General features: G+C 37.2%; 1 protein-coding gene across 1 annotated transcript in view; it reads left to right on the top strand.

The window, feature by feature from the left end:
- Nucleotides 1-23402, top strand: part of CUL1 (cullin 1) — a 55109-nt gene that overhangs the window by 26599 nt on the left and 5108 nt on the right. The window contains exons 3-17 of the mRNA XM_056338639.1: nucleotides 1853-2027; nucleotides 3024-3191; nucleotides 4210-4260; nucleotides 5296-5386; nucleotides 6083-6246; nucleotides 10302-10464; nucleotides 13842-13972; nucleotides 16915-17022; nucleotides 17113-17219; nucleotides 18381-18429; nucleotides 18966-19097; nucleotides 19638-19755; nucleotides 20739-20815; nucleotides 21557-21688; nucleotides 23071-23163. Coding sequence (XP_056194614.1) covers nucleotides 1853-2027; nucleotides 3024-3191; nucleotides 4210-4260; nucleotides 5296-5386; nucleotides 6083-6246; nucleotides 10302-10464; nucleotides 13842-13972; nucleotides 16915-17022; nucleotides 17113-17219; nucleotides 18381-18429; nucleotides 18966-19097; nucleotides 19638-19755; nucleotides 20739-20815; nucleotides 21557-21688; nucleotides 23071-23163 — 1759 coding nt within the window. The remainder of the gene's footprint in view (nucleotides 1-1852; nucleotides 2028-3023; nucleotides 3192-4209; nucleotides 4261-5295; nucleotides 5387-6082; nucleotides 6247-10301; nucleotides 10465-13841; nucleotides 13973-16914; nucleotides 17023-17112; nucleotides 17220-18380; nucleotides 18430-18965; nucleotides 19098-19637; nucleotides 19756-20738; nucleotides 20816-21556; nucleotides 21689-23070; nucleotides 23164-23402) is intronic.

Genomic DNA, 23402 nt, shown 5'->3' with positions numbered 1-23402 from the left:
TTCTTGTATGTGAAAGGGAAGTAAGTTGCATATCTAGAGAAAAAGTGTTAATGCTGTGTGGCATTCCTCACTTGAACAGGGAATTCTGAAATCAAAGCATAGATGGTAGAAGTAGCAACAGTGCCAGGAAAGTTGAACAAACAATTGACTAGGAGCTGGAAGAAATCATTAATGTCCAGGAAATAAGTGGCTGATAGAGATAAGAGGCTGATAGAAGGTCAGTTGCTAAGCTCAAATGAAGGTTTTATGTTATTGGTTGATACCATGGGAAATCCAGTTATTTGGCACCTGGATGAGGTAACAAGTAAGAAATAAACATGTGCTCTATGTTTTCAAAAAGGGTTAATCTCAGGCAACGAGTATGACTCTCTTGGACTGAACACAGTGACTTTCTGAAGAAGTACAAGAGTATAGACCGTAAGCAGGCTTTCCTTTCAGTTTGATGCAAAGATCTGAGTTTTGTTCCTGGTGGCTTGCAAGATGCTCTGGCCCTTAAACTGGGTTTAAGGATATGATTTGTCTGTGAAGATCTTTTTAAAGTAATTGCAAGGGAGTTAAATGGATATTTTAAGAGATTTTTCTGCTTGAGCTGTAAAGTTTAAATACTAGAAGCAAGTCTGTTCATGACGACTGTAATGCATCATACATTTGGGGTTTATAATTCCCTTGGTATTTAATTGTGCTGATGTCTTCCATTATATTGTGCTGGCCTTTCTGAAGGGAAAGATAAAAGGCAAATCTCAGCAACATATTAATTTCCTAATACATGGCATACTGTGGAGGAAGCCTGTCTAGTAGTTAAAGCTTTGCCTATTAGTTAAAACCAAATTAGACCTTCTGGATTGCTTAATGTGATGTTCTCTAACAAGGGATGTGACTGAAAAGCTTGCCCTCTACTATCAGTAGAAAGGTGAGTGCTCAGAAGCTTCACTCTTGTTGGCTGATCATTTGTTGTGTAATTAGGGTAATTTTTGTTGTCAATCTGAGTCCTCATCAAGCTGAATTTGAGTGCTGCCAAGCTAGTTTTTCTTTGTTTGTGGAGTGCAGTTTCTTTCAGGATGCTTTCTTATTTGAAGTGTTTTGAGCAATGTGACTTCCACTTATTAGTTTGGAAGAATTCTGAATATATATGAATGTTTTAGATCAGAAGACAGAATGTTTTCATGAAATGTTAACAGTTGCAGCAAGTCTTCCAGGCTGTATTAGTATGAGAGGAAAAATCATTACTACGACATGCTTAAATGTTGGGTTTGTACTTATAGCTGAAAACTGGGTTTTGGTGAATCTCATCTTACAGTGTGCGTTTGAGTGTGTGTGTGTGTCTCTCGCCGTTACTGCTTTCTAGGTTTGTCCCATCTGCCAGTGTTAAATGGCCAGATCTTTACAAAGGATTGTCTTCAAAAGAATGCAAAAATGTTATCCTCTGTGTTTTCAACTACTGAACGTTGCTTGAGGCTAGTGTTGAAATTTCTTCCTGTTTGAATGAAAGCTTATGTATTTGTAGAAGGCCAATATAATACAACAAATAAATAACATTTAAACCTTGAAAAAAACCTTTATTAGCAAGTTCCATTGCTTTGTTTTCTTGGTCGTTGTGTTAAGTAAATGTTGGTCTCAGTATTTGCAGTGCACTCAGCAGTCAGATGCATTTCTGTTGCAGATAATTCTGCTGAAAATTACTTAATTTTCTGAGCTTTGGTTTGATTTTATGTGGGCTAATGCATCTTGTAATGTATTATGTTTAAGTAATTTACAGTCATATAAAAAGAGCTTATTGAAATTAACATTGGTTTTCATTGTATTTTTTAACGTCTCATGCTGGCACATACGTATTCCTTAACTTTCCCGTCAGTCATGTTTATAACTACTGTACTAGTGTACACCAGTCTAATCAAGCACGGGGAGCTGGAGTACCTCCTTCTAAATCGAAAAAGGGCCAGACACCCGGAGGTGCTCAGTTTGTTGGCTTGGAATTGTACAAACGGCTAAAAGAATTTCTGAAGAACTACTTGACAAATCTCCTTAAGGTAAGATGGCACATCAGATCAGTCTGCATTTGTAGCAGTAATGTGGGTTGAGAAGAGCTTGTATCAGCAAACCTAGAGGTGTATGCAGCCACTGGAAGTAAATTGAATGACGCTAAAATTTGCTTTGGTCTCTATTAGCCATTAAAATGTGTTGTAGGCTTTACCTTGGGCATCGGTCAGGTGCTAAGTGTACCTGTGAGCTGCTTTTCCTCTTCAAGGCAAAATGGCAGTCCTGTGTTTTATAGCAGTAATGTTATATGCCATCTTAAGCTGTTCTGTATCTTGAACAAGAACAGCTGAAATTTCTAACCCATTGGCCAGCGTATTAGTGATGCTGAAAATAAAATGGTCGCTGGTAATGTTGAAAATGCCTGGTGGCGGCAGCCGTTAATTTAATTTAATAAATAAACTACTACTACAGCTTGATGTTGGGCTGCTTTGTAGGAGAGTGGCTCCTAGTTATTTTTTGAAAGGAATCATGCTGGGAACTTTTGGGATTTTAGTTCTGAGCAATAATAAAAGAATTTTTGGTGTCTTTCCAAGTCTATTGTGTAATTAATTTCTGAAGCTGCTTAGAAGTAGCTGAGGTCTTACCTGGAATGCATGCCTGTTTTTATTCCCTCGTCCATTCAGGCTGTAGTGTTCCAGTTTGGAAAGATTTGTCACTTTGAATGCTTTACTATTGTACTGGTATGTTTCACCTAGCGTGCTTTTCAGTGTCGGTGTTTCTAACGTGGTGCCATCTTGCTCCCTCCCGCAGGAGGGACCAGAATGTCTTCTGGAGCTTTGTCTGTGCTATGCACTTTTTTTACCAGTGTCTTAATTTCTAAATCTCATACTGGCCTTGGACTTTATTAATGCAGAAGGAAATGTCTTAGCCCTATGTTTCCTATATATATATTCATAGTATAGATTTATTACACTATTTGTACAACCTTACGTATCTTGGTGGTACCTTAAAATTACCCAACAGTACTGACAAACTTATTATTTCAGGATGGTGAGGATTTGATGGATGAGAGTGTGCTGAAATTCTACACTCAACAGTGGGAAGATTATAGGTTTTCAAGCAAAGTATTGAATGGGATATGTGCCTACCTCAATCGACATTGGGTTCGTCGTGAGTGCGATGAAGGTCGTAAAGGAATATATGAAATTTATTCAGTAAGTAGCTTTTTGAAGTGAGTGATTTATCCGTTCCATCTGTCACATTTGCATTATCATCCTGCAGATTGCTCCTTGAAACTTGTAGGAAGTTCACAGAAGTTTTGAAGAAGTGGGCAAAGTGGAAAGCTACCCTCTTTCCCCACTCCCATCCCAGTATATTTGTAAAAATTCCATGGGTCTGAACCTGTGAGATGTTCAGTCTGCCTTGTACATACTGGGACTACCGGTATTAGATTGTCAGGGGTTGGCTGGTTCTGAATATTGCTGCTTATACCGTTATCTGTGTGCATCAGGGTGGCCTTGTTGTTTCACTTAGAATTCAGTCATTTCAAATACAGAATGGAGCAGTAAATTGCATTTTTTTTCTGTTGACTTCAATACAGCTCTACAAATTTTTTAGCATCCAAGCTGCTAAGATTCAGTCAACATTTGGTTTGTAATAGAAGTTATTTTGGTACCGTTCTGGAAGATTGATATGTGATCTTGATAATTTTTTTGTAATGTGAAATTATGTAAACAAGGGAAGAACATAGCAGAAGATCTGTATCTCAGATAACTAAAAGCACTTCTTTTTTAAAGGATGATCATTGTCCTGGCTGTGGTGTGTTATTTTACTGCTTCATTAAAATAACTTTGCATATGGTAGAAAAGCAGTTGGTATCCTTACTTCCCTCCTGCTTAACTTCACTAGCCTAATCCTAAGGGATTGTGTCAGCCTGAAAATCACTAAAAAGGTTGTGTGTTGTCAAAGTTGCAGAGTTTGTCAGTTTTCAGAGTTGGCTGTGGATCACTGTCAGGAAGGGGCAGAGATAGCAATAAAGCAAATGGTAATTTTACTGTGAAACAGTCTTGTTGCATGAGAAATGTGTGTGCCAAAATACAGTAATTTAAAAAAATCTGGCTATTTAGTATACTTTTATCAGCTTTCCTGAAGGGGTTATCCTGCATGTGTGTGTGTGTGTATATGTATATCTTTTCTTTATTCCGTCTTTTATTTCCCTTCCTTTGCTTCTAGCTTGCCTTGGTGACCTGGAGAGACTGCTTATTCAGGCCATTAAATAAGCAGGTATATATATATATATGTTAAACTATAGTGTTATTTTATAAGGTTGATTTTCTATATTGTTAGTAACTGTTCCAAGGAGAATTTGGAGGATGGGGGCAGGGACAGACCCAGAAAATAAAAGGGACCCTTCGGCTTCTCCTTTGTGATGTGAAAAGATAAGTACTTTGTCTCTGGGTGTGGTTGAACCTTGATACCAAGACTGCTCTGTTACCTCTTTGCTGAGAGGACCCGTGGCTCTTTTTTTTAAAAAAAAAAGCTAAGGGGGCTCATCTTAAAACAAGTAACAACTTCAGCTGTTCGCAGGCTAGGCAGGAGTACAGGCCAACAGCCAGGTCCGCAGGTTTCAGAGTCAGATTGGGTGAGCACAGGTAGTCACAGGCCTGGGGTTTGGTCTCTTGTAGCATTACTGTGAGTTGTTACATTTACACCAACGCCTGGGAGATTCACATCAACCAAATACTTTTAATTAGTGAATCAACATGATGAAAAACAAGACGTTCCATCACAAGACAAAATTATATTTATGTATGTGGATTTAACTCTTACTTACCAGTACTTCATGATGAAAAGACTGTATCATATTATGAAAATACTAGCTAGATTTCAGTTTAGAGGGACAATAGTTGCAACACATTATTTATCAGCATAAGCTGATAGCTTTGTTTGTGTAAAGTACAGGCAGTTAGTTCAGCTCTTACTGCAGTTTTCTTGTATTTCAGTTATAAAACAAACAGAAACTTGGTTTAGAAGGTGCTTTTTGAATTTAAAATCAAAAACAAAACAAAAAAATCCCAAACAACCAAGCACTTTCATACCTTTTTACAGCTCACCAGTAAGCAGACTGTAATTACGTTGTAGAACTTCAAGGTGTAGCATAGTCTGTGATGTCTGTAGGAATTTTATATGTTGAGGTGTCCTTAAGTTTTGTTCTCAAGGGGCTTGACTTGTCTGGAACATAAGAATATATTTCTGATTAAATACTGTGCTTGAGCTACCGTTTTCTCTGTGCTTGACTTTTAATCCCTGTTTCCTAAGGTAACAAATGCTGTGTTGAAGTTGATTGAAAAGGAAAGAAATGGTGAAACTATCAATACAAGGCTGATCAGTGGAGTTGTACAATCTTATGGTAAATGAGATTTGTTTAAGGTTTTATTACTCTCTTAAAAATAAATATATATCCCCTATCAGAGCCCAGAGGTAGCATCCCACCTCCTTGGATGTCCAGTAAAGATTTTTACAGTAAAATAAATAGTTATATATTGTTTAACTTCATATTTGTAGAGACACTGGACACAATTACAGTTGATTATATCATCTTTGTAAAGCTTGAAAGAGCAACTGATAGACAAGTGTTTATTGTTTACAAATCAGTTATTTAGGAGCAAATCTGGAAGGGGGAAGCATAGGAGTTGACAAAGTGTAGGGGGATTGTTTTTTCCTATTTGCATGAAATTGAGAGTTTTGTCATGCAGATTAATGACCAGTGTCATTAATAAAAAGGTAATTGCATGTATTTTGGAACTCTTAAGAGCAAAAGATAGAAGGGGAATTTAAACTAGCCTTTGGAATAGTGAAGTTTTCTGAATCCTGTCACCCATTTAGTGAAGTATCAGAAAGTGCAGTTTACGTGAGTAATGTCTTATGCTGCTTATTTTTTAAATGCAAAGTAAATGTATACTTTTAAAAACTTTTAAAAAGTGGTGCCGATACTGTCCCAATTGATTAACTTCATGTAAGTTAAGACTATGAAGGGTACCTGTTCATTTGCAAGTGACCACTTCATAAAAGACAATTTTGTCATTACTTGCTCTTTTTTTTGTAGTGGAGCTGGGGCTGAATGAAGATGATGCATTTGCAAAAGGACCTACACTAACTGTCTATAAAGAATCCTTTGAATCTCAGTTTCTTGCTGACACAGAGAGATTTTATACACGAGAAAGTACTGAATTTTTGCAACAGAACCCAGTCACGGAGTACATGAAGAAGGTAAGTTATTTAACAAGCTTTGTGAGTATTTTCTGGATACAGATTTTTGTAGCGGTAAAGTAATACAAATTCTTGGGTTTTGTTATCAATTACTTAAATTGCTGAGAATTTTACAGAAACAGTTAGCTCTTTTTCCCTGTGGTAATGTACTTTTATGTTTATCTGATCTGAAGTTTGTCTCTTTCATGTATATCAGTAAGTACAGTGAAAGTTTGGAACTTTCTTAATGGGCAAAATGGAGGAGAAATAAATTCAGATAATTTTTTTTTTTTTACTTCAAGACACCAAAATAGTCATTCTGCTTTAGACCTACAGGTTTGTTGTTCCTATACAAGGAATTGTGTGTTGACACATTTACTGAAATACCTTTCTGGCCAAGGAAGTAGATCATTAATTAGCTTTAATTCTCTCAGAATATTTTAATGTAAAGAACCCTACACAATACTTCAGATCGGCAGAGGCAAGATTTAAATTCTTAAATAGTCTCTGGTTTGGGGGATTCCAGAAAGGGCAATTAAGAGCAAGCTGGATAAACATTGACTATTTCTAGCCTAGTTATTGGGTCAGTCTTACTGAATGTGAAATAGATAGGTCATCTTCCATCTTGGACAAGTGCTGCTTTGTATATTTTTCTCAGCACATTTCCTGACTGTTCCTGAATTGCTGGTTGTTTTTTCATTTTCAGTTTCTTTTTTTTTTTTTTTTTAAATTGCTTTTTGAGTATGTGATATGCAGATATACATCCCTCCCTGCAGTATCTTTGTGTTTCTTTTGTGTAACTAATCAGTGGAGTTGTACAACCTTATGGTAAATGAGATTTGTTTAAGGTTTTGTTACTCTCTCAAAAATAAATGTATATCCCCTATCAGAGCCCATAAATAGCATCCCACCTCCCTGGATGTCCGGTAAAGATTTTTGCAGTAAAATAAACACAGTTTTGCCACAGAACACCTCCTGTCTGAGTCTTGGCATTAAAGTCAATGATTTACCCTCCACCTCCACCCCCCACCCCAGAAAGTGTGTGTGTGTGTGTAAGTCCTAGAAATAACACAGTAAAACAAATCCTGCTTTTAGTGCATTGGGATAGCCCAGCAGTTCCCACACCGTTCTATGTTTACTTTTCTGTTGTTGAATTCATGATTTTTGCTACTTCCCTTCCAATTTCTTTTCTTTACTTTCACCCTAATATATATATATAAAAACAGAATAAGGGAATTTTAGTCATTCATAACTTGAATGACTGCCTGATCTAGCCTTTCTCGGTACAGGTCAGTAAAGAGCTCTCTGAAGGTCATTGCTATTTCAAGAACTAGAGATTAGTGGCAAGTAGAAAGAACTTATTAGTATCCCAAACAATCTCCAAGGTTTCAAAAATCCACAAAAGAGCAACTCACTTTGCTTGAAACTGGTGTTGAAGCTGAAAACACATATAAAGCTAGCATAAGGCAGGGAAAATTTTCAGCAAGAAAGTGTGCAGCCTTAAGTCTCTGCTCAAATTAATACACTAGAGATGTATACAAGCTATTCGGGCTGGCTTGGCATCTCCTTACAGATAATGTGCATACACTGAAATCAAACTGAACAAGAAAGACATTTGTTTTTACTACACATTTCCTGGGATTTAACTGATGAAACTGTAAAGGATGTGTGTTAGACTCTACAGTAAATATGATCAAAGCTTGCAAAATGATACAAATTAAGGGATATGACTTAACAGAAAGGGGAAACATGAACTGAAGCTACAAGACAGTTTGCTGGGATAAATTGATCTCTAGACTGCATGCTCTGCTGGAGAGGTCAAGAGAGGTCATGCAAGTTTTCAGAACTGTTAATTTAAAATTGAGAAAGGTTTGTCCTTCAGTTTTATCTTACTTTGTTATACACAAGGAATTCTTAACATTTTTTACTTAAACACGACAAGGCAGTTTTGTGAACTTAATTATTTTTTTCAGTTTGGGTATTGTAATCTTGCATGCTACTGAAATGCCTGGAAATGGGCAGGCATCTCCCCATAATTATTGCTCACATATTGCTAGAATTAGGGTTCTTTTCTGGTATGAAACACCTTAAATGAGACCAATTTGAAAAGCTGCCAGCTGTCCAGCAGTCACATGGCATACTAGCAGTAAGAAGGTCTTAAAAGTCATCTGTTAGAAGTATGAACTATGAACTAAGTAATCTGCTGTTAGTACGCTTACTTGACTTTCTCACTGAAGCGCTGAATTCTAATTGGGGATAAACAGCATTGCAAATTAAAACAAAAAAAAATGTTGGAGTACCTTAGTGTGCACCAGCATGACATCAGCATTACTGTGGCGTAGTAAAATTGTATTTGTTTCATGTGGAATACTCTATGAAATCTGATCTAGAATTACGATATGTGTATGTAGTTCTACAGGCAGATGTACTGAGTTTAGAAGGATTGTGAATTTTTCTTCTCAGGCCAGAACGCATGAGTAAAGCTGGCATGGCCTGATGTGCTGTAGGGAAAAAGGTCAGTATTTCTTAAGACTGTCCCTTGAAATAAAGTCTCAAATTGAACTTTTGATCTTTATAGTTAAAACAGCCAAAGATACTGTTGTGTGAACCAGTTATTCTTCCCTTGTTTCTGAAATGTGCCTGTAAAAGGAGAATGGCATTATAAGAACACAAAAAATGGGAGAATCTAAACAAATTTGAAGTCAGAGTTGATGTTTTTTTTCATAAAGGAGCTCAAAGTGAGAGCTAACTGCTAACATTAAAAGTGAAGGTCTAAGGATATTTTAAGACGCAGCATTAGAAGTGGCAGAATTTCCTGGGCTACAGAAATACAGAACTGGTTAAATGAGAGATAAGGAATCTTACTGGTCTGATCCCAGTTTCCAGCATTCATCAGGAAGATTTGCTGCCGTTTGCTGTCATTAAGGCAGTCAGTTGTTATTCCTTACTGGTAAGAAATCGGACAGTACTCTGAAGCATGAACATATATACATTCCCAAACTGTTGATTTTGTTTCCCATATTGTGACCCTGTAGTGGTTTAACTGTAGGAGACCGTAATCCACGACCATTTCAAAAGAGCTGAGTGCAGAATTATTACAGAAATCAGTGATGCTAACAGCGGCAGAGATTATTTAAAGCCATCTGTGTATGATACAGTGCACTTGCAGTGAAATTGGGTTGGGTTGGGAGGTGGTGGTGGTGTTGTCCATAATATGATCTTTCATGCTTAGCCAGTATTCTGAAATACTAGGAAAATGCATTAACTTAATTTCCTTCTCTTGGTGACATTAATTTAAATACTTTGGACTGAAAAGAGGACATACGCACTTTATCCGTAATAATGTACTGCAATTACAGATGGCTTGTAAAGTGAATCTTTTAACACTTTTGCAAACAAAATAGAGGTAATTGTTATATAAACAGCTTCAGTTTTACATTTTGGCTTAAGTACTGTTCCTGGAGTGACATTTAGAATTTTGGTTTGCTGGGAAGATACGCATATGTAGCATTTCATATGCCAAATTAAATGCTAGTATAATTTAAATGATTGTATATTACTGGGAAGTTTTTCTGTGTAAGAATGTAGATGAGAACATTAAAATAAATTTGTCATGGGGATACTGTTAAATTGTAGTTTTCTGCCCTTTAGTTTTGTGGAAGCATGAAATACATTCATGCTTGTCTTAAAACTACCTCTGTAGCTGGAAAGCTTGCTGATGCTAGAACTGCCAGCACCTCACGTCAGCAGCTTTCTCTTTTTCTGACAGCAGAGTTCCATCAGTAAACTTCTTATTCAGAAGTAACGGGAGAACAATCTTGCTGTGATTCTCCCCCCCCATTGAAACAGTATATAATATTAGCATCAACATTAACATCCATTCCATGTGTGTATTATATTTCCCAGGAAAATAACTGCTTAAGTAGGTGAACCATAGCACCACGTTAGTAAGAGTCTTGAACTTTGTTGTCATTGTTGTTTTCTAGATGGATTTACTAAGTAGCCATCTGACTTCTGTTGTTGGATTTCTGTTCTGCCTTCCATATAGGTTTCATATTTATCTCTCTGTTCTGTAGGCTGAAGCTCGCCTTCTGGAGGAACAGCGCAGAGTTCAGGTATATCTCCATGAGAGCACACAAGATGAGTTAGCACGAAAATGTGAGCAAGTACTTATTGAAAAACACCTGGAGATATTTCATACAGAATTTCAGAATTTGTTGGATGCTGACAAAAATGAAGGTAAGGAGATTCAAACATTGGGTTTAGGCTTGTAGCTCCTCCCTGATGATTTGTGAATAATGTGAATTCTGGTGATAGCTCAATGCAGTTTCTTCAGGAATTAGATTAAAAGAGAATATAGACATTAAATTGACTGACAAGCAGCTTTTGATTAAATTGGGATGGCTGAGGATATTGCCTCAAGAAGCCTATTCCAATACCAAATATTAAGGCAAAACAGCATAATTTTGATTCCTCTTTAACCTGGCTGGAAGAGTTTTGAGAGTGCTTGAGCCATCCTTCCAGCAGGAGCTGAAGCTTGCATGAGAGTTGCGAGACAAAAACCAGCCCAGTACACTTACCAGCTGTTTCAGTTTAATACATGGATCTTTCCGAGTCCACAGTGAGAATTTTAAAACCCGAGTTATCTAGAAGTATGTATAGGAAATGTTAAAAGAGGGATAGAAGCAAATAAGGAGCTTCTAAAATACAGTGTATAAAATACATAAAACTGCATACAGAGCACAAGGAAAGAGCGGACATTATGAATTGATGAGATAATTTTAGCTGTGAAAAATGAATCCTAAGTGCCACTAGTTTGTACTAGGATCAAGTTTGTACCTTCTTAGTGAACACATGGATAATGACTTCTTCAGCGGTTCCTCTAAAATAAGTAAAGATTATTAAAGACTTTAGGTATCTTTAAGGAGTTGTCAATTGCATTGTTTTTTATGAGTTTCTTCAGGAGTTAATGCTTAGCACAAAATAACAGTCAGAACTAGGGCCAAATAATTCTTGTGCATCGTGCCGAAGATAAGGATGAATGGTATTTTTTATTTTTCCAGTTAGGGAATTAATTAAATCTATATAGGAACTCAAGGTAAGGCTCTGTAGCTGAAGTACTGCATTTAAGAAAGTGTCAGAATTTAAGAGATACTATGATTAAGTGACTATTGATGATACTGTTCATTTGAGAATGGTGAATTGCAACTATGACTATTTATATATCAGCCTTAAAAGAGCAACTATGAGTAATTACAATAATCATGATCTTCATAACTAAGAGATGCTTCAAATGGAAAAGGACAATTCAACATGATTAGTAGGTCAGAAGTTACCCATTTCAAATTTAAGATTTTTATCCTATACTAGTTTTTAAGTCAGATGTTGTTTATGTTTGTAAATAAATGTATTTACTCTGTAATTGGAAGGAAGTTTGATACAGGTGAGTGTTGACTAGTGAAATGGCTATATAAAAGCCTTCTGACAATAGAAATGGTAGTAATGGAAACAAAATTCTTCTGGACTCAGGAGGCCTTGCTAGGCTTTTCTTTTTTTCCCCTTACTTTATCAAGCTCATGGGTTATGTGAGTCTTTAATACAGTCACTTACCATAGCGATGCAACTCCAGAAGTTTGCTGGGGTAAAAAAGGGAAAGTACCACTTCTGCCTTGGGTACAATCTTGTTGTATGTCTTTGGTTTTACTTTCATTTGGTTATTTCTGAGATTAATTAGGCATTTTAAAATGCCTGATTTTTTTTTTTTTCTTTTCCAAAATATTTGCTTTTCTCTTATTGGGCTTCACTTGTGCAAATTACAGTAGCTCCCTGGCCCTTTTTAAGTTTTGTGAAGACTCAAGGTTAGAAACATATTTTTTTTCTTTTAAAGACTTTCCAATAATTTATTCTTTAATCACTTGAATCAGTTCACTCTCAAATTTGTAATGTACTAAAATAGCCTGTATTAGGCTATCCTAAACTTAGAATAAAATCTTGCTGTCTATTAAAATCTTTATTGCTTTGCTCTGGAAAGTACACTGGGTCTGAGGTCCTCCCATGTGAGGTATGTTACCCGTATCACATTACAGCCACTCCTGGTGGTGTTCTGTAACTCTTTAATTGCATTGTGCAACTAGTTATAAAGGTTGTGGGGCACATATGTCATGTGTTACCTATTCACGTCAGTATGATACCTGTAGAAAATAATTATGTTTATTAGAAGCAGGCTGTAATGATTTAGGTGGAGTTACCATGTAAATCTTCCTTGAGGCTTTGTAGTATCTCTTCCATATTTCATCAAATACTGGCATCCTGATAGACCAACCTGTGCCACCTTTATTTTTGGGTAGGTCTAGTAGCAGCTTATTATCTCTATGCATGGCACTATTCTCCTAACTTATTTGAAATTTTCTTTAGGTACAAACTCCAGCATTTGTATATTGCTATTACAGTTTAACATCAGGTGGCAAATTGTGGCTTGCAGAGAGAAAAAATGTTTGCTTTCCAAATCCAGAAGTTTAAGCTTCCCAATGTTCTAAGTGAATGGAAGGCATTATATGGAAATGGGTCTGAGTAGACATGTCATTGCTTTGATATTAAAGGCATCAGGCTCTGTGTGATGTATTTCAGAGTTAGGTAGTGATACAGCTGCTTGATTGTGCTGTTCTAATTAATCTGATAATCCTCAGGTGGTAATAAATTGCCCATAAGCCTTCAGAGAAGTCGTTACACTTTAGAAGAGCTAGATGCAGGTGACAGCCTTAAGATGGATTCAATAAGGTGAAATATCCTCTTTAGTTTACAGTAACTAATGTGATTGTTTACTGTTTCACTTGAGTGCCTGTTCAGTGAGGGCAAGATTACAAGAGGTGATTAGTGGGTTTGTGTACCTGATTTATGGCCATATTCAAGTTTTTACTTCAGAAGGTACCTGCCCTGTTGAAAATGAATAATAAAACCCAAACCCTCTTCAATATTAGACTAATTGATTTTTGAAAGTCTTGGCTGAAAACTGGTAAGGTGTTAATATGAAGCTTTAGCATACATGAAATTATGTCCGATTTGTTTTTACCTTTCTTAGTTTTGTTCCATGGTAATGATTTTCAGAACCTTTTGTTCCCTTGAGATACAATTATTTCTACTGGGAATTGGTTACTTAAATGTTGTGGTTTTTTTCTTTAAGAGATGGCTTTATTGACTGCTTTATTGGAGGAAATTTCATTTATAATGTTTTTTTATCTGCTAAGGTTGTATCAATAACATAAAATTTTGTCTTAAATTTCCAACCATTGCTGCTGATGCTGCCACAAGTAGAAGTGTTAATATACAAAAGGCTGCAGGGGGGTGTTAGATCTCTGAGAACTGTCCTGTTCAGAATAAGATTTAACAGACAGTGGTCAACCGGAGAGTGTTGTGCTCTTAGCATGGCCAGCAGTTACACTAACCACAGTCCTAATTCATGGTAACACTTCAAAACTTAATTTGGACAAGAGGGTTTTAACTCCATTTTTTAAATCATTGCACCTCTTTACATTTATAAAAACTAGAACTCAGAAGTAAATATATTTATGTAATTTAATTAATGAATTCTTTTTTTTTCTTTTTTTTTTTTCCCCCAGACTTGGGACGCATGTATAACCTCGTATCTCGAATCCAGGATGGCCTTGGAGAGCTGAAAAAACTTTTGGAAACCCACATTCATAATCAGGGTCTAGCTGCAATTGAGAAATGTGGAGAAGCTGCTCTAAATGCAAGTATCCCATCAAAATAAGTCTGTGTGTGGTTGCTGCCAGTTTTACATTACAGGAGCGTGAATGCTTCCTGATAGAATTTCCAGTTTGCGTGTGTTTTCCCTCTGATATAATTAGTGAGGACTAGGCAATTCTCAGATGTTGATAGTAGGCTTAAAACAGCAGTCACATCACTGTGTTACTGCTCCTTGAGCTTTGGTTGGGGGTTTTCTGGTGGTGGGGTTTCGTTGTTGTTGTTGCTGGGTTTTTGTTTGGGGTTTTTTCCTTCTGAGTTTTTGCTCTTTGTCAGGATGTCATGCTGCTTGGAAAGCTGGCAACATCCTACACTTCCAAGTACACCTGAAAGTCCACTGTTCCAAGAAGCATTATCTCCAGTGGACTGTATTATGTTTCGTCATCGTACAGACTTCTGACTTGGATGGGACTGTATGAAGAACGTTTCTGTTGGTGTTAGTTTTTTGGTGAATGGCTTTATTCTGTTTGGAGAAGCATGAGAAATTTAAGAGGAAGATGTAACTGAAATGTTTAGAGAGGTCACAATATAAGGAGCAGGTCGGGTCTTCTGCAACACTGTGTTTAGCCATATAATTGGCTTTCTTGATTTTTTCCCATAATTGTAATTTCAGACTTAATTTTGTATTGATGAGGGTTGAGTCTCAGCACCATGAAGTTGTTTAAACCCTTTGCTAACCTTTTTGTCTGTAGGCAATATGACTTTTCTTGGAAAAAAAATAGAATGAAACATTGCACAAAGCAAAATTAGAATAGAATATAGATTCTGGTAAATTTTATTTAAAATGGGATTTAACTTTGATTTTTGATAGAGTTCATTTTAACCTGTTACTGGCCTCAGATATTCTTGAAATAGCTGTATACTAGCAATCAGTAAAGCAGTAACTTGTAATGACTGCATGGAGACAGTAAAAACTTCAGGTTCTAGCACAGATAAATTTGTTTTACGTGTGTGTAGTGTCTTGTTCACTTCTGTAGTTTTAAGTGTGTAGTGTAGCACTTTGACAGTGTTGATCTTTTACGAATCATGAAGTTCAGGAGTCTGTAGCTGCATTTTAAATGCCACCCTGGGGGTTGGAATCCCATGTGCTCCGTGGTTGACGCTCAAGTGTGGAGATCACTGGGGGATGCTTCTTTGTACTTAAGTGTTGAAAAATTTCCCAGAAAAATGGGAAATTCTTCTTTCTCCAGGAATTAGTTCATCATTGAGAGAGGGGAAGCCTGAGGTTTGTATGTATTAGTTCTTTTGACTCTGTTTAACAAAACTCTTCCTGATCATGACACTCTTTCTTGTTCTTCATCTTTCTCTTTTGTTCCTTTTCTTTTTTTTCCACATTTGTTCTTTGTTTTCATAACAGTATCTCTGGCTGTTTGCCTTGGGAGCCATCTTGCCTCTTCTTTCAATATCTTTCACACCACTGTATATTGTTATTGCCTTGTTAGCTCTCTATCACACTTGAGTAGGCTTGATTCTGCCTAATTTCATAGATCTGTACTGTGTCTAAACAGATAATCAGCTGAGCAAATGCTTTTCAGTTACTCTGTAGTCAGTGGAGAGAAATAGTCACACCAGCTTGACTCATCTGACCTATTTTAAGTCTTTAGTGCAGAGTGAGTTGTGCTGTAGACTCCATTAACTATATTAATGTGACTGCTCTTCAGTCAGAAGATTACTGCATTTTGTGCCTTTGCTTATTTTATTTTGGAGTGTTTGTAATCAGTAGATATGCCTTCCTGAATGTCCTTTACTTGAATTTCTTGTCTGGGAGGTTCTCAGTAATCCCAGTTCTTTATCTCCAGCATGGCATTAGGTCAGTGGTCCTTGTAGTCTATTGTCTGTCTTCAGTGGCAACAGGAAATGGTTTTTGGGATCTTGATACAACCCTGCCAATCTTCTACCATTTGTTGCCAGCATCCAGAATTCCTATGATAGGGATGCTACAGGAGTGCCCCCATGCCCAGTCTGTTCGGTTTTTATTTATGAACCTGTTGTCTGCTGTTATCTGTGGGTTTGTCTATTCCATTCTTGAACCTGCTGATCTTATCTGGTTCCAGCAACCTCTGGTGGCAGCAAGTTCCAGAAGTCCGCTAGGTTGTGTGTAAAGATGTTCTTTATCTGTCTTTAACTTGTTTCCTATCCCTTTCATCAAGTGCCCCCTAGTTATAAAACGTGGCTTTTCATGATTGTTCAACTTCTCAGTCGTCCTCCTGATTTTGTAAACCTTGGTCTCTTACGCCCTTTCAAATCTCTGATCTCCAACTTGAAGACTTCCAGCCTTTTTAGTCTGTTGTCTAGTAGCTACGCTGCCTGCCTGCTGGTTTAGTTGCCGTTCACTGTTCCTGCTCTGACTCCGTCTGTACTGAGATGCAGGATCAGGAGTTGCACACAGGACTCGGTCTGTGGGTGCTGTAAACCTGATGCTTATTGGCATTTGGCTGCCACCGAGGGGTAAGCGGCTATAGTTTTTAAGAACTGTCAACAATGACTGAGGTCTCTGTGCTGAATTGTACCTTTGGGGAATACCTGTTAATGTTCTTACTACAGAGATTTATTTCAAGGGTTTCTTCTATAGAACTGCCATTTTATGGTTGTCCATCTTTCTCAGGTTTAATTCGAATTAAGCTGCTATCTTTGAAAATGTCCTTCTTGAAAATTTTTGCAGTGGTCGAGTAGGTGGTTTTGTTGTCTTTTGTACTGTATAATGTAGCACACTGCACTCTGGTTGCCGTAAATGAGAGCTTGTGCTAATGTAAGTCAGTCGGGGACATAGGACCTAAACTAGTCTGGATACTACTTAAGCTATAAAATATTTCTAATACTCTGTAGACCTTCACATAAAAATTTGCTTAGGCCAGTGAGTAGCTCCATTTTGGAAAAAGTGGAAAGCAGAAAGTCAACAGGTTGAAAAACCCAATCTCTTTATTGCAGGATCCCAAAATGTATGTACAGACAGTGTTGGATGTCCATAAGAAGTACAACGCTTTAGTCATGTCTGCATTCAACAATGATGCTGGCTTTGTGGCTGCGCTAGACAAAGTATGTATACATAGTGGCATATGGTGATGGGGGTTTTTTCCTATTCAGTGTTTTCTCTCTCAAAATTTCACTGTCTTTTGTGATTTACAGGCTTGTGGTCGATTTATAAATAATAATGCAGTGACAAAAATGGCTCAATCATCCAGTAAATCACCAGAGCTACTGGCACGATACTGTGACTCTTTACTAAAGAAAAGGTACGTCTTCAAAGACAAATCATTATTTCAGGTTGGCTTTTGTTTTAAAAGGTTTTAACATACAAAATTTTATATTGTGTCTTCAGAAACAGAACTTAACGCTTCAAGAAAAATTAATTATATCAAATTCTGAATACAAAAATGTCAATAGGACCTTTCCTAAAGATTACATGGAATTTACTTTTCTTTTTTAAAGAAGAGGGTGGAAATGAAAGGGAAAGAAAGGTCTTAGATCTTTTATTTCCTTATAGGAAACTAATTTTTGTTGGTTTTTTTTTTAATGAAACAGGAGTTTTTTAAGTTGGTTTTCTTCCCCAAAAAAATTTAAGTTGTATTGTATGTTGTAAAGAAGATGCACGTTCCCTTTTTCCATTAAAACCATTGTTTTCCTCCTGTTGTTTTCTCTTATATCTTCTTCCATCTGGGCAGAAATTGAGGGGGATAAAACCTGCTTTCTAGCCTGTCATGGTTCATAATTTAATTAAGGTATTTGGCTTTAAATGATTCAGCAGCTCATACATGGAGTTGATATTGGTTCAGTTCATACTGGTTTGGTGTCAATTTGTCACTGGCAACTTTTCTGGCTGTTTTGGGGGAGGAAAAAAACCACTACCAAACAGTACAAAAACCAGAACAACTTGTTTAGTTTTCCCCATCCCCTCCTTCCTTCAGCAAAGGATTTATTTCCCCTTTTATAAATACTAGCTTTCTGCAGGGTAGGTTTGGGATATGCCTGATGGAGAAGCATGATATGGAGGAAAACAACACTGTGCCACCTGAGCTCTCCCCCAGCCAGGACTCTGCACTCTCGGCTGTTTTTTTTTTCACTGTACTGTGTAAGATAAGAAATGAAAATAGAACTTGGCAGCAGAAAAATGCAGGAAGTTTAAGCCCATAAATCCTGAGAAGTATCAGGCTGTCAGGAAGTCCTGAGCAACCCGTGGTCCAGGACTTCAACCTGCTGTTTAAAAACTGTGTACTTCAGAATTGCTTATGTGTGGAGTACTGAAGAGAAGTGTTCCTTACGCTCTTTCCTCTCTAAAGAGTTTTTGATCCCAGAACTACTCAATCTGTTCCTTTATGAAATTTCCATATATATCCATATGTTGGTTTAAATCAGCATTTTTGGGACTCAATAAAAATTTACTTCTTCAACTGCAGCTCAAAGAATCCCGAAGAAGCAGAATTGGAAGATACACTCAATCAAGTGGTAAGATGTCTGTAAATACAGTTCTCTTCAGTGTAAGCACTGACAAATTAGTAATACGCAGTTGTCACAAATCAGATGAGAGAAAACCTTTTATTTGTATACTTTGATTTAATTACTTAATATTTCAGCTTTTCACTAATAATCTTCAGCCCTGTGTGGCATGTTGGTTGTATTTTTATTCATTAAAAAAAAGAAGCCCTTTGCAGCAGATTTAAATTGGCTAAATGGAATTTATGCTTTTGCTTCATGTTTATATACACATCTAATATGTAATATCTACAATATATTTTATATAATATCTACAGTATATTTTTATATAATTACATATACTCACTACATATTAATATAGAAGGCCGTACGTGTGAAATATATAGTTACTGTGTTTAAAAGAAACAAACAACTGCCCAAAAAACCTGAACAAAACCCCCTGACCTTAAAAATTTAACTGGAAATGAAGTAGCTACTGCTACAGCTTTTTTCAAGACAAATGCTTTAATATGGTTTTTTTTCCTTACGCATTATCTTGGCTTTTCCAGATGGTTGTCTTCAAGTACATTGAAGACAAAGATGTGTTTCAAAAATTCTATGCCAAAATGCTGGCAAAAAGACTTGTACATCAGAACAGCGCTAGTGATGATGCTGAGGCCAGCATGATCTCTAAACTGAAAGTGAGTATTCCATGACTGTCCCATGATCCACTGTGTTGCAGGTCTTCAGGCTGCCATTATTTTACGTACAATAGAAAAATACACAACCTACGTCTTTCCCCGCGGCTCCCCCCCCCCCCCCCCCCCCCCCCCCCCGCTTTTGTTTTTTTAAACCTCCTAGGACCTCACAGTGTATGTCTCCCTGATGTAGTTAAGCTTAATTATTCTTAGCCAAATGAATGACGTGGATATAATTATCCAAGGGAATGACTGCTGAAAAGTTGCTTAATTTCATTAACCTTTGCTCATTCAGGGTCAAACAAAATAAGATCTAATAATCGTGTAGCAGTCTGTTTCATTTTGTATTTTGCTTCATTTAAAAAAAAAAAATTCTTTAGCTTTTGATGACAGAGCATGTCTGGTTGGAATCAGTACTTTGGGTAACAGAAATACTGAACTTTGTACATCTTCTTGTAAGAAAATAGGCTCAGATACTTTGTTCTTCTCATTCTCCGATGTCAAAAATGCGTCTGCTGACATATCTGTGCTTTTAAAATACAGCAAGCTTGTGGTTTTGAGTATACCTCCAAGCTGCAGCGGATGTTCCAAGATATTGGTGTAAGCAAGGACTTGAATGAGCAATTTAAAAAGCACCTGACCAATTCAGAACCGTTAGATTGTAAGTAATACATTTACTTAAGTTACTGTTGAGTAGTTTAGCTTCCTCTTACTTCTACAGAGCTAACTGTATGAGGGTCATATTTGATTTAGACGTCATACCCCCAGAAATCAGAGTTAATATTATTTTGACCAAGGTAGCTACGATTTTTAAATTAGTCTTTTTAGGTCTGTACTTTGTCTTCTAATAGCACTTTATATTTTCTGTTATGGGTAGCCTCCTCCTGATTTTGCAGCTCATGTTTAGGTATGTAACTAAATTAAGTTGAATCCTGTCTTTTCTTTCTTTTTTTTTTTTTTCCCCTTTTTTTTAATTTGAAAGATGCTTTTCTTTAAACAGTTCTGATTTTGAGCACAACATGGCTTAAGTTCATACTTGTGTAAAAGTATTAAGGAAAAAGTGATGTATTTTAGGTTGTTAGAGAGCCCTATCACTAAAGAATTTATATTTTTTTCATTAAGGCACGTTGAAACAAATTCTTTAAAGATTTGATAGTTATTTGTTGGATTACATTTAGAGTTGTATCTTGTCAGGCTTAAATTTTACTTAGTTTTTGTATTATTCTTAGTGACTTGCCCAAAATGCCTTACAAGTATAAACGTGAAATGTTTATTCTTGCAGTTGTGTACTGTGGAGTGATGAGTTTGTTACACATAAAAATGAACGCTTACAATTTTTACACTTGTGTGTTAGAAGGGAAGTATGTTGTGGGGATAGAAACAGGGTAATAACTTCTACAAATGAGAGAAAATTGAGTGTCTCAGTAAATGTAAAGCTCTCCGATTGCAGTGAGATCTTACATGAATTCCTTTGGTTTATGGTCTGCATAATATATATATATATATATATATTGCTGAATGATTTTTTTCATCATGTTAGTTTGAGCAAAAGGCAGAACCATTTCTTGTTTGTGGAAGAACTGGGACAGTGTGTTTGAAGAGGGGGTAGGATGATACAGCTCAGCCTCTTCCCCTCTCTTCCAGTGGATTTCAGCATCCAGGTGCTGAGCTCTGGATCGTGGCCGTTCCAGCAGTCCTGCACGTTTGCTCTGCCGTCTGAGGTGAGGCGCTTGCACTTGGCTCATCCGAACGTGGAACACTCATGGGAGAAATTTGGTTTACAAAGCTGGTGTCTCTTCCTGTTTTGTTGTGTGTCGGGGAGGACTGGAAGTGTCTGATCTTTGCCTGTGCAGCTGGAGGGTGTTTTGGAACAAGTTAATTGAGAAAGGTCGTGGGAGGGAACTGTGTGAGATACCCAAGTGTTGGCTCCTGTGAAAAGGCCCAGGTTAATGAATCTTTCTTCAAAACGTTCAACAGCAACTGAGGCAAAGCTTTGTCGGTGTACTTTTCTATGTATACTTTTATTTTAAAAACTTTCTTGCCATTGTTTTGGCTCTGGCCAGTAAAATCTTGGGTTTTCTGTTGAGTGGTTACCCTGAATAGACGAGACAGAGATACTTAACGTGAGAAGTAAGTTTTAACTGCTGTTACCTGGAGGGTGAAGGTGGTCAAAAAATTACCTTTCTAGGCTTGCTTAATGTGTCATAGAAGGAAGAGTGGAACTTAAATGCTTGTTTAGGTTTGTATTGTTAATGACACTTCAAAGGGGGAACCCATAGCAAAGGGAACTTTTATCCAGTCTGAAGAATTTGAATACATTTGATTTCTGTTTGTCTTATTCAATAACATGGCAGTCAAAGGTGATAGGATTTGATTTTTCTTTGTTGTTTCCAGAGCGTGTTCTAGTAATGGTAAATGAAGGTAAATAATCTTCTTCATTTATTGTCGTTGGTTTTTTACAGTTAGAACGGAGCTATCAGAGATTTACTGCATTTTATGCCAGTCGTCATAGTGGAAGAAAATTAACATGGTTGTATCAGCTGTCCAAAGGGGAACTGGTTACCAACTGTTTCAAGAACAGATACACGTTACAGGTAAGGATAATGTCGCCCCAGTAGAAACCCTCGCTGCAGGTTGCCTTCGGAGGGCTGGGTGCCACTGATCATTTCAAAGCCATGCGTTCAGGCTCTGCTCCGCTGCTCCTGCGTTAGCTGGATGAGCAGCTCAGCCTCTTTACTCCTCATTTGGAGATAATTACTTTTCCCGTTGTGCAGATGAATGAGTTTTAAAATGGTGAAGTGTGTAGATGTTGAAGTAGTGGAGCTCATGTGAATGCCTGTGCCTGCACACAAACTACTTTTCATAGGTCATACCGTGAATTGAGCGGTAGTTTATTTGTATGTCAAAATACTCATTAACAGTATGTAATGATGTCTCACAGTTAAGTATTTTAAATCATTCAGTTCCTTAATTGGTGGTGGGGTGTGTATGTTCATATGTATGTACACACATACATGCTTAGCTACTATTTCTGACGCTCACGTGCATTCATTAGCTTTATCCCTTGTGAATAACGCTACTGTCTTTAAATAAAGCAAAGCACAGATGCAAGACCTGATGGCTACAGATCTTTGTATTACTGAAGCGAACATAAATGTTACCCTTCCCCAGATGGTGTTGGTGTTAAGATTAATAGGGCCTTTATTATATATTTGGTTTATTTACTGTACTGATTCTTAAGGTCTGTGTTTGCAAGAAAATTGACTTAGAAAAGGGAATATGTTACTTGTGGTTTAAACAGGTGTTGAACTGCGTTATGTAAGACAACTGCAACCTCTTTGTGTAAGATCTCATGCTTCTTACACGTTCCTGTCTGCTTTCTCTCAAAAAGTAGACAGAGGAGGGGAGTTCATGACCGTGAGAAGAAACAAGATAATCTCAGACTTTGAAGTTGTCATCAACATATGTTAACCCTGTGGTGACAGAGCCGAATAAGCCACTGATAGCTGCCTTGTTTATAAATTTGGTTTCATTATTCTGCTGGAGGTGGGAGGGCTGTGAGAGTGAATTCAGTAGTCTCTGTAGGTTTTAATGAAGATTAAATGGGTAAGAGTCAGGGAGTGACAGAGGAAAATAATTTAAAATTATATTAGCTAGGAGAAGGAAGAGGCTTTGACACCATAATAGGGGATTTGATGAAGTGTCCACAGCCAGTTAAATGGTTGTAATCTTAGGGTTTATCTTTAGATAATGCTGGAAGGTGGAGTTCTGGCTGTATAAGTAACATTTTTCTGGATTGTGTAATGAGCACTAGTTGGCTATTCTCTGTTGTCCGTATATTCCAATGTACGTGTTTAACTAGTGAATCTGAGGCTGTTCAAATTCAGAAAGTGTGTTTGTTCGTTTCCATTTTCTGATTTCCCTGCCCCCCCCTTCTCCCCTTCATTTTCTTTTTTTTTTTTTTTGGATCCGTTAGGCATCCACATTCCAGATGGCGATTTTACTGCAGTACAACACAGAAGATGCCTATACCGTGCAGCAGCTGACAGACAGTACCCAAATAAAAATGGTAGTGACTTTGCACATTTTACCACACTTTTGTGAACAAGTCTGTCGGTCTCCAGGGCTCTTCCTGCTGTCGTAAGAAATGGGGATTAGACATGGTTGAAGTCAGAGTCAGTTTCTGTCCTGAAGGAGACAGATGTGCTCTGTTCTTGGTCAAATTACTTTCCTGGTTTACTGCCCTGTAACCCTAACTGCCTAGTTGTCTGATGAATCTTGGTGTGTAGGGACTGGAGTGAATTGTCT

Source organism: Falco biarmicus, chromosome 4, assembly GCF_023638135.1.
Source record: "Falco biarmicus isolate bFalBia1 chromosome 4, bFalBia1.pri, whole genome shotgun sequence".
Lineage (NCBI taxonomy): Eukaryota > Metazoa > Chordata > Aves > Falconiformes > Falconidae > Falco > Falco biarmicus.
Note: the sequence above shows the minus strand (reverse complement) of the source record. Positions and strands in the feature narration are given on the sequence as shown.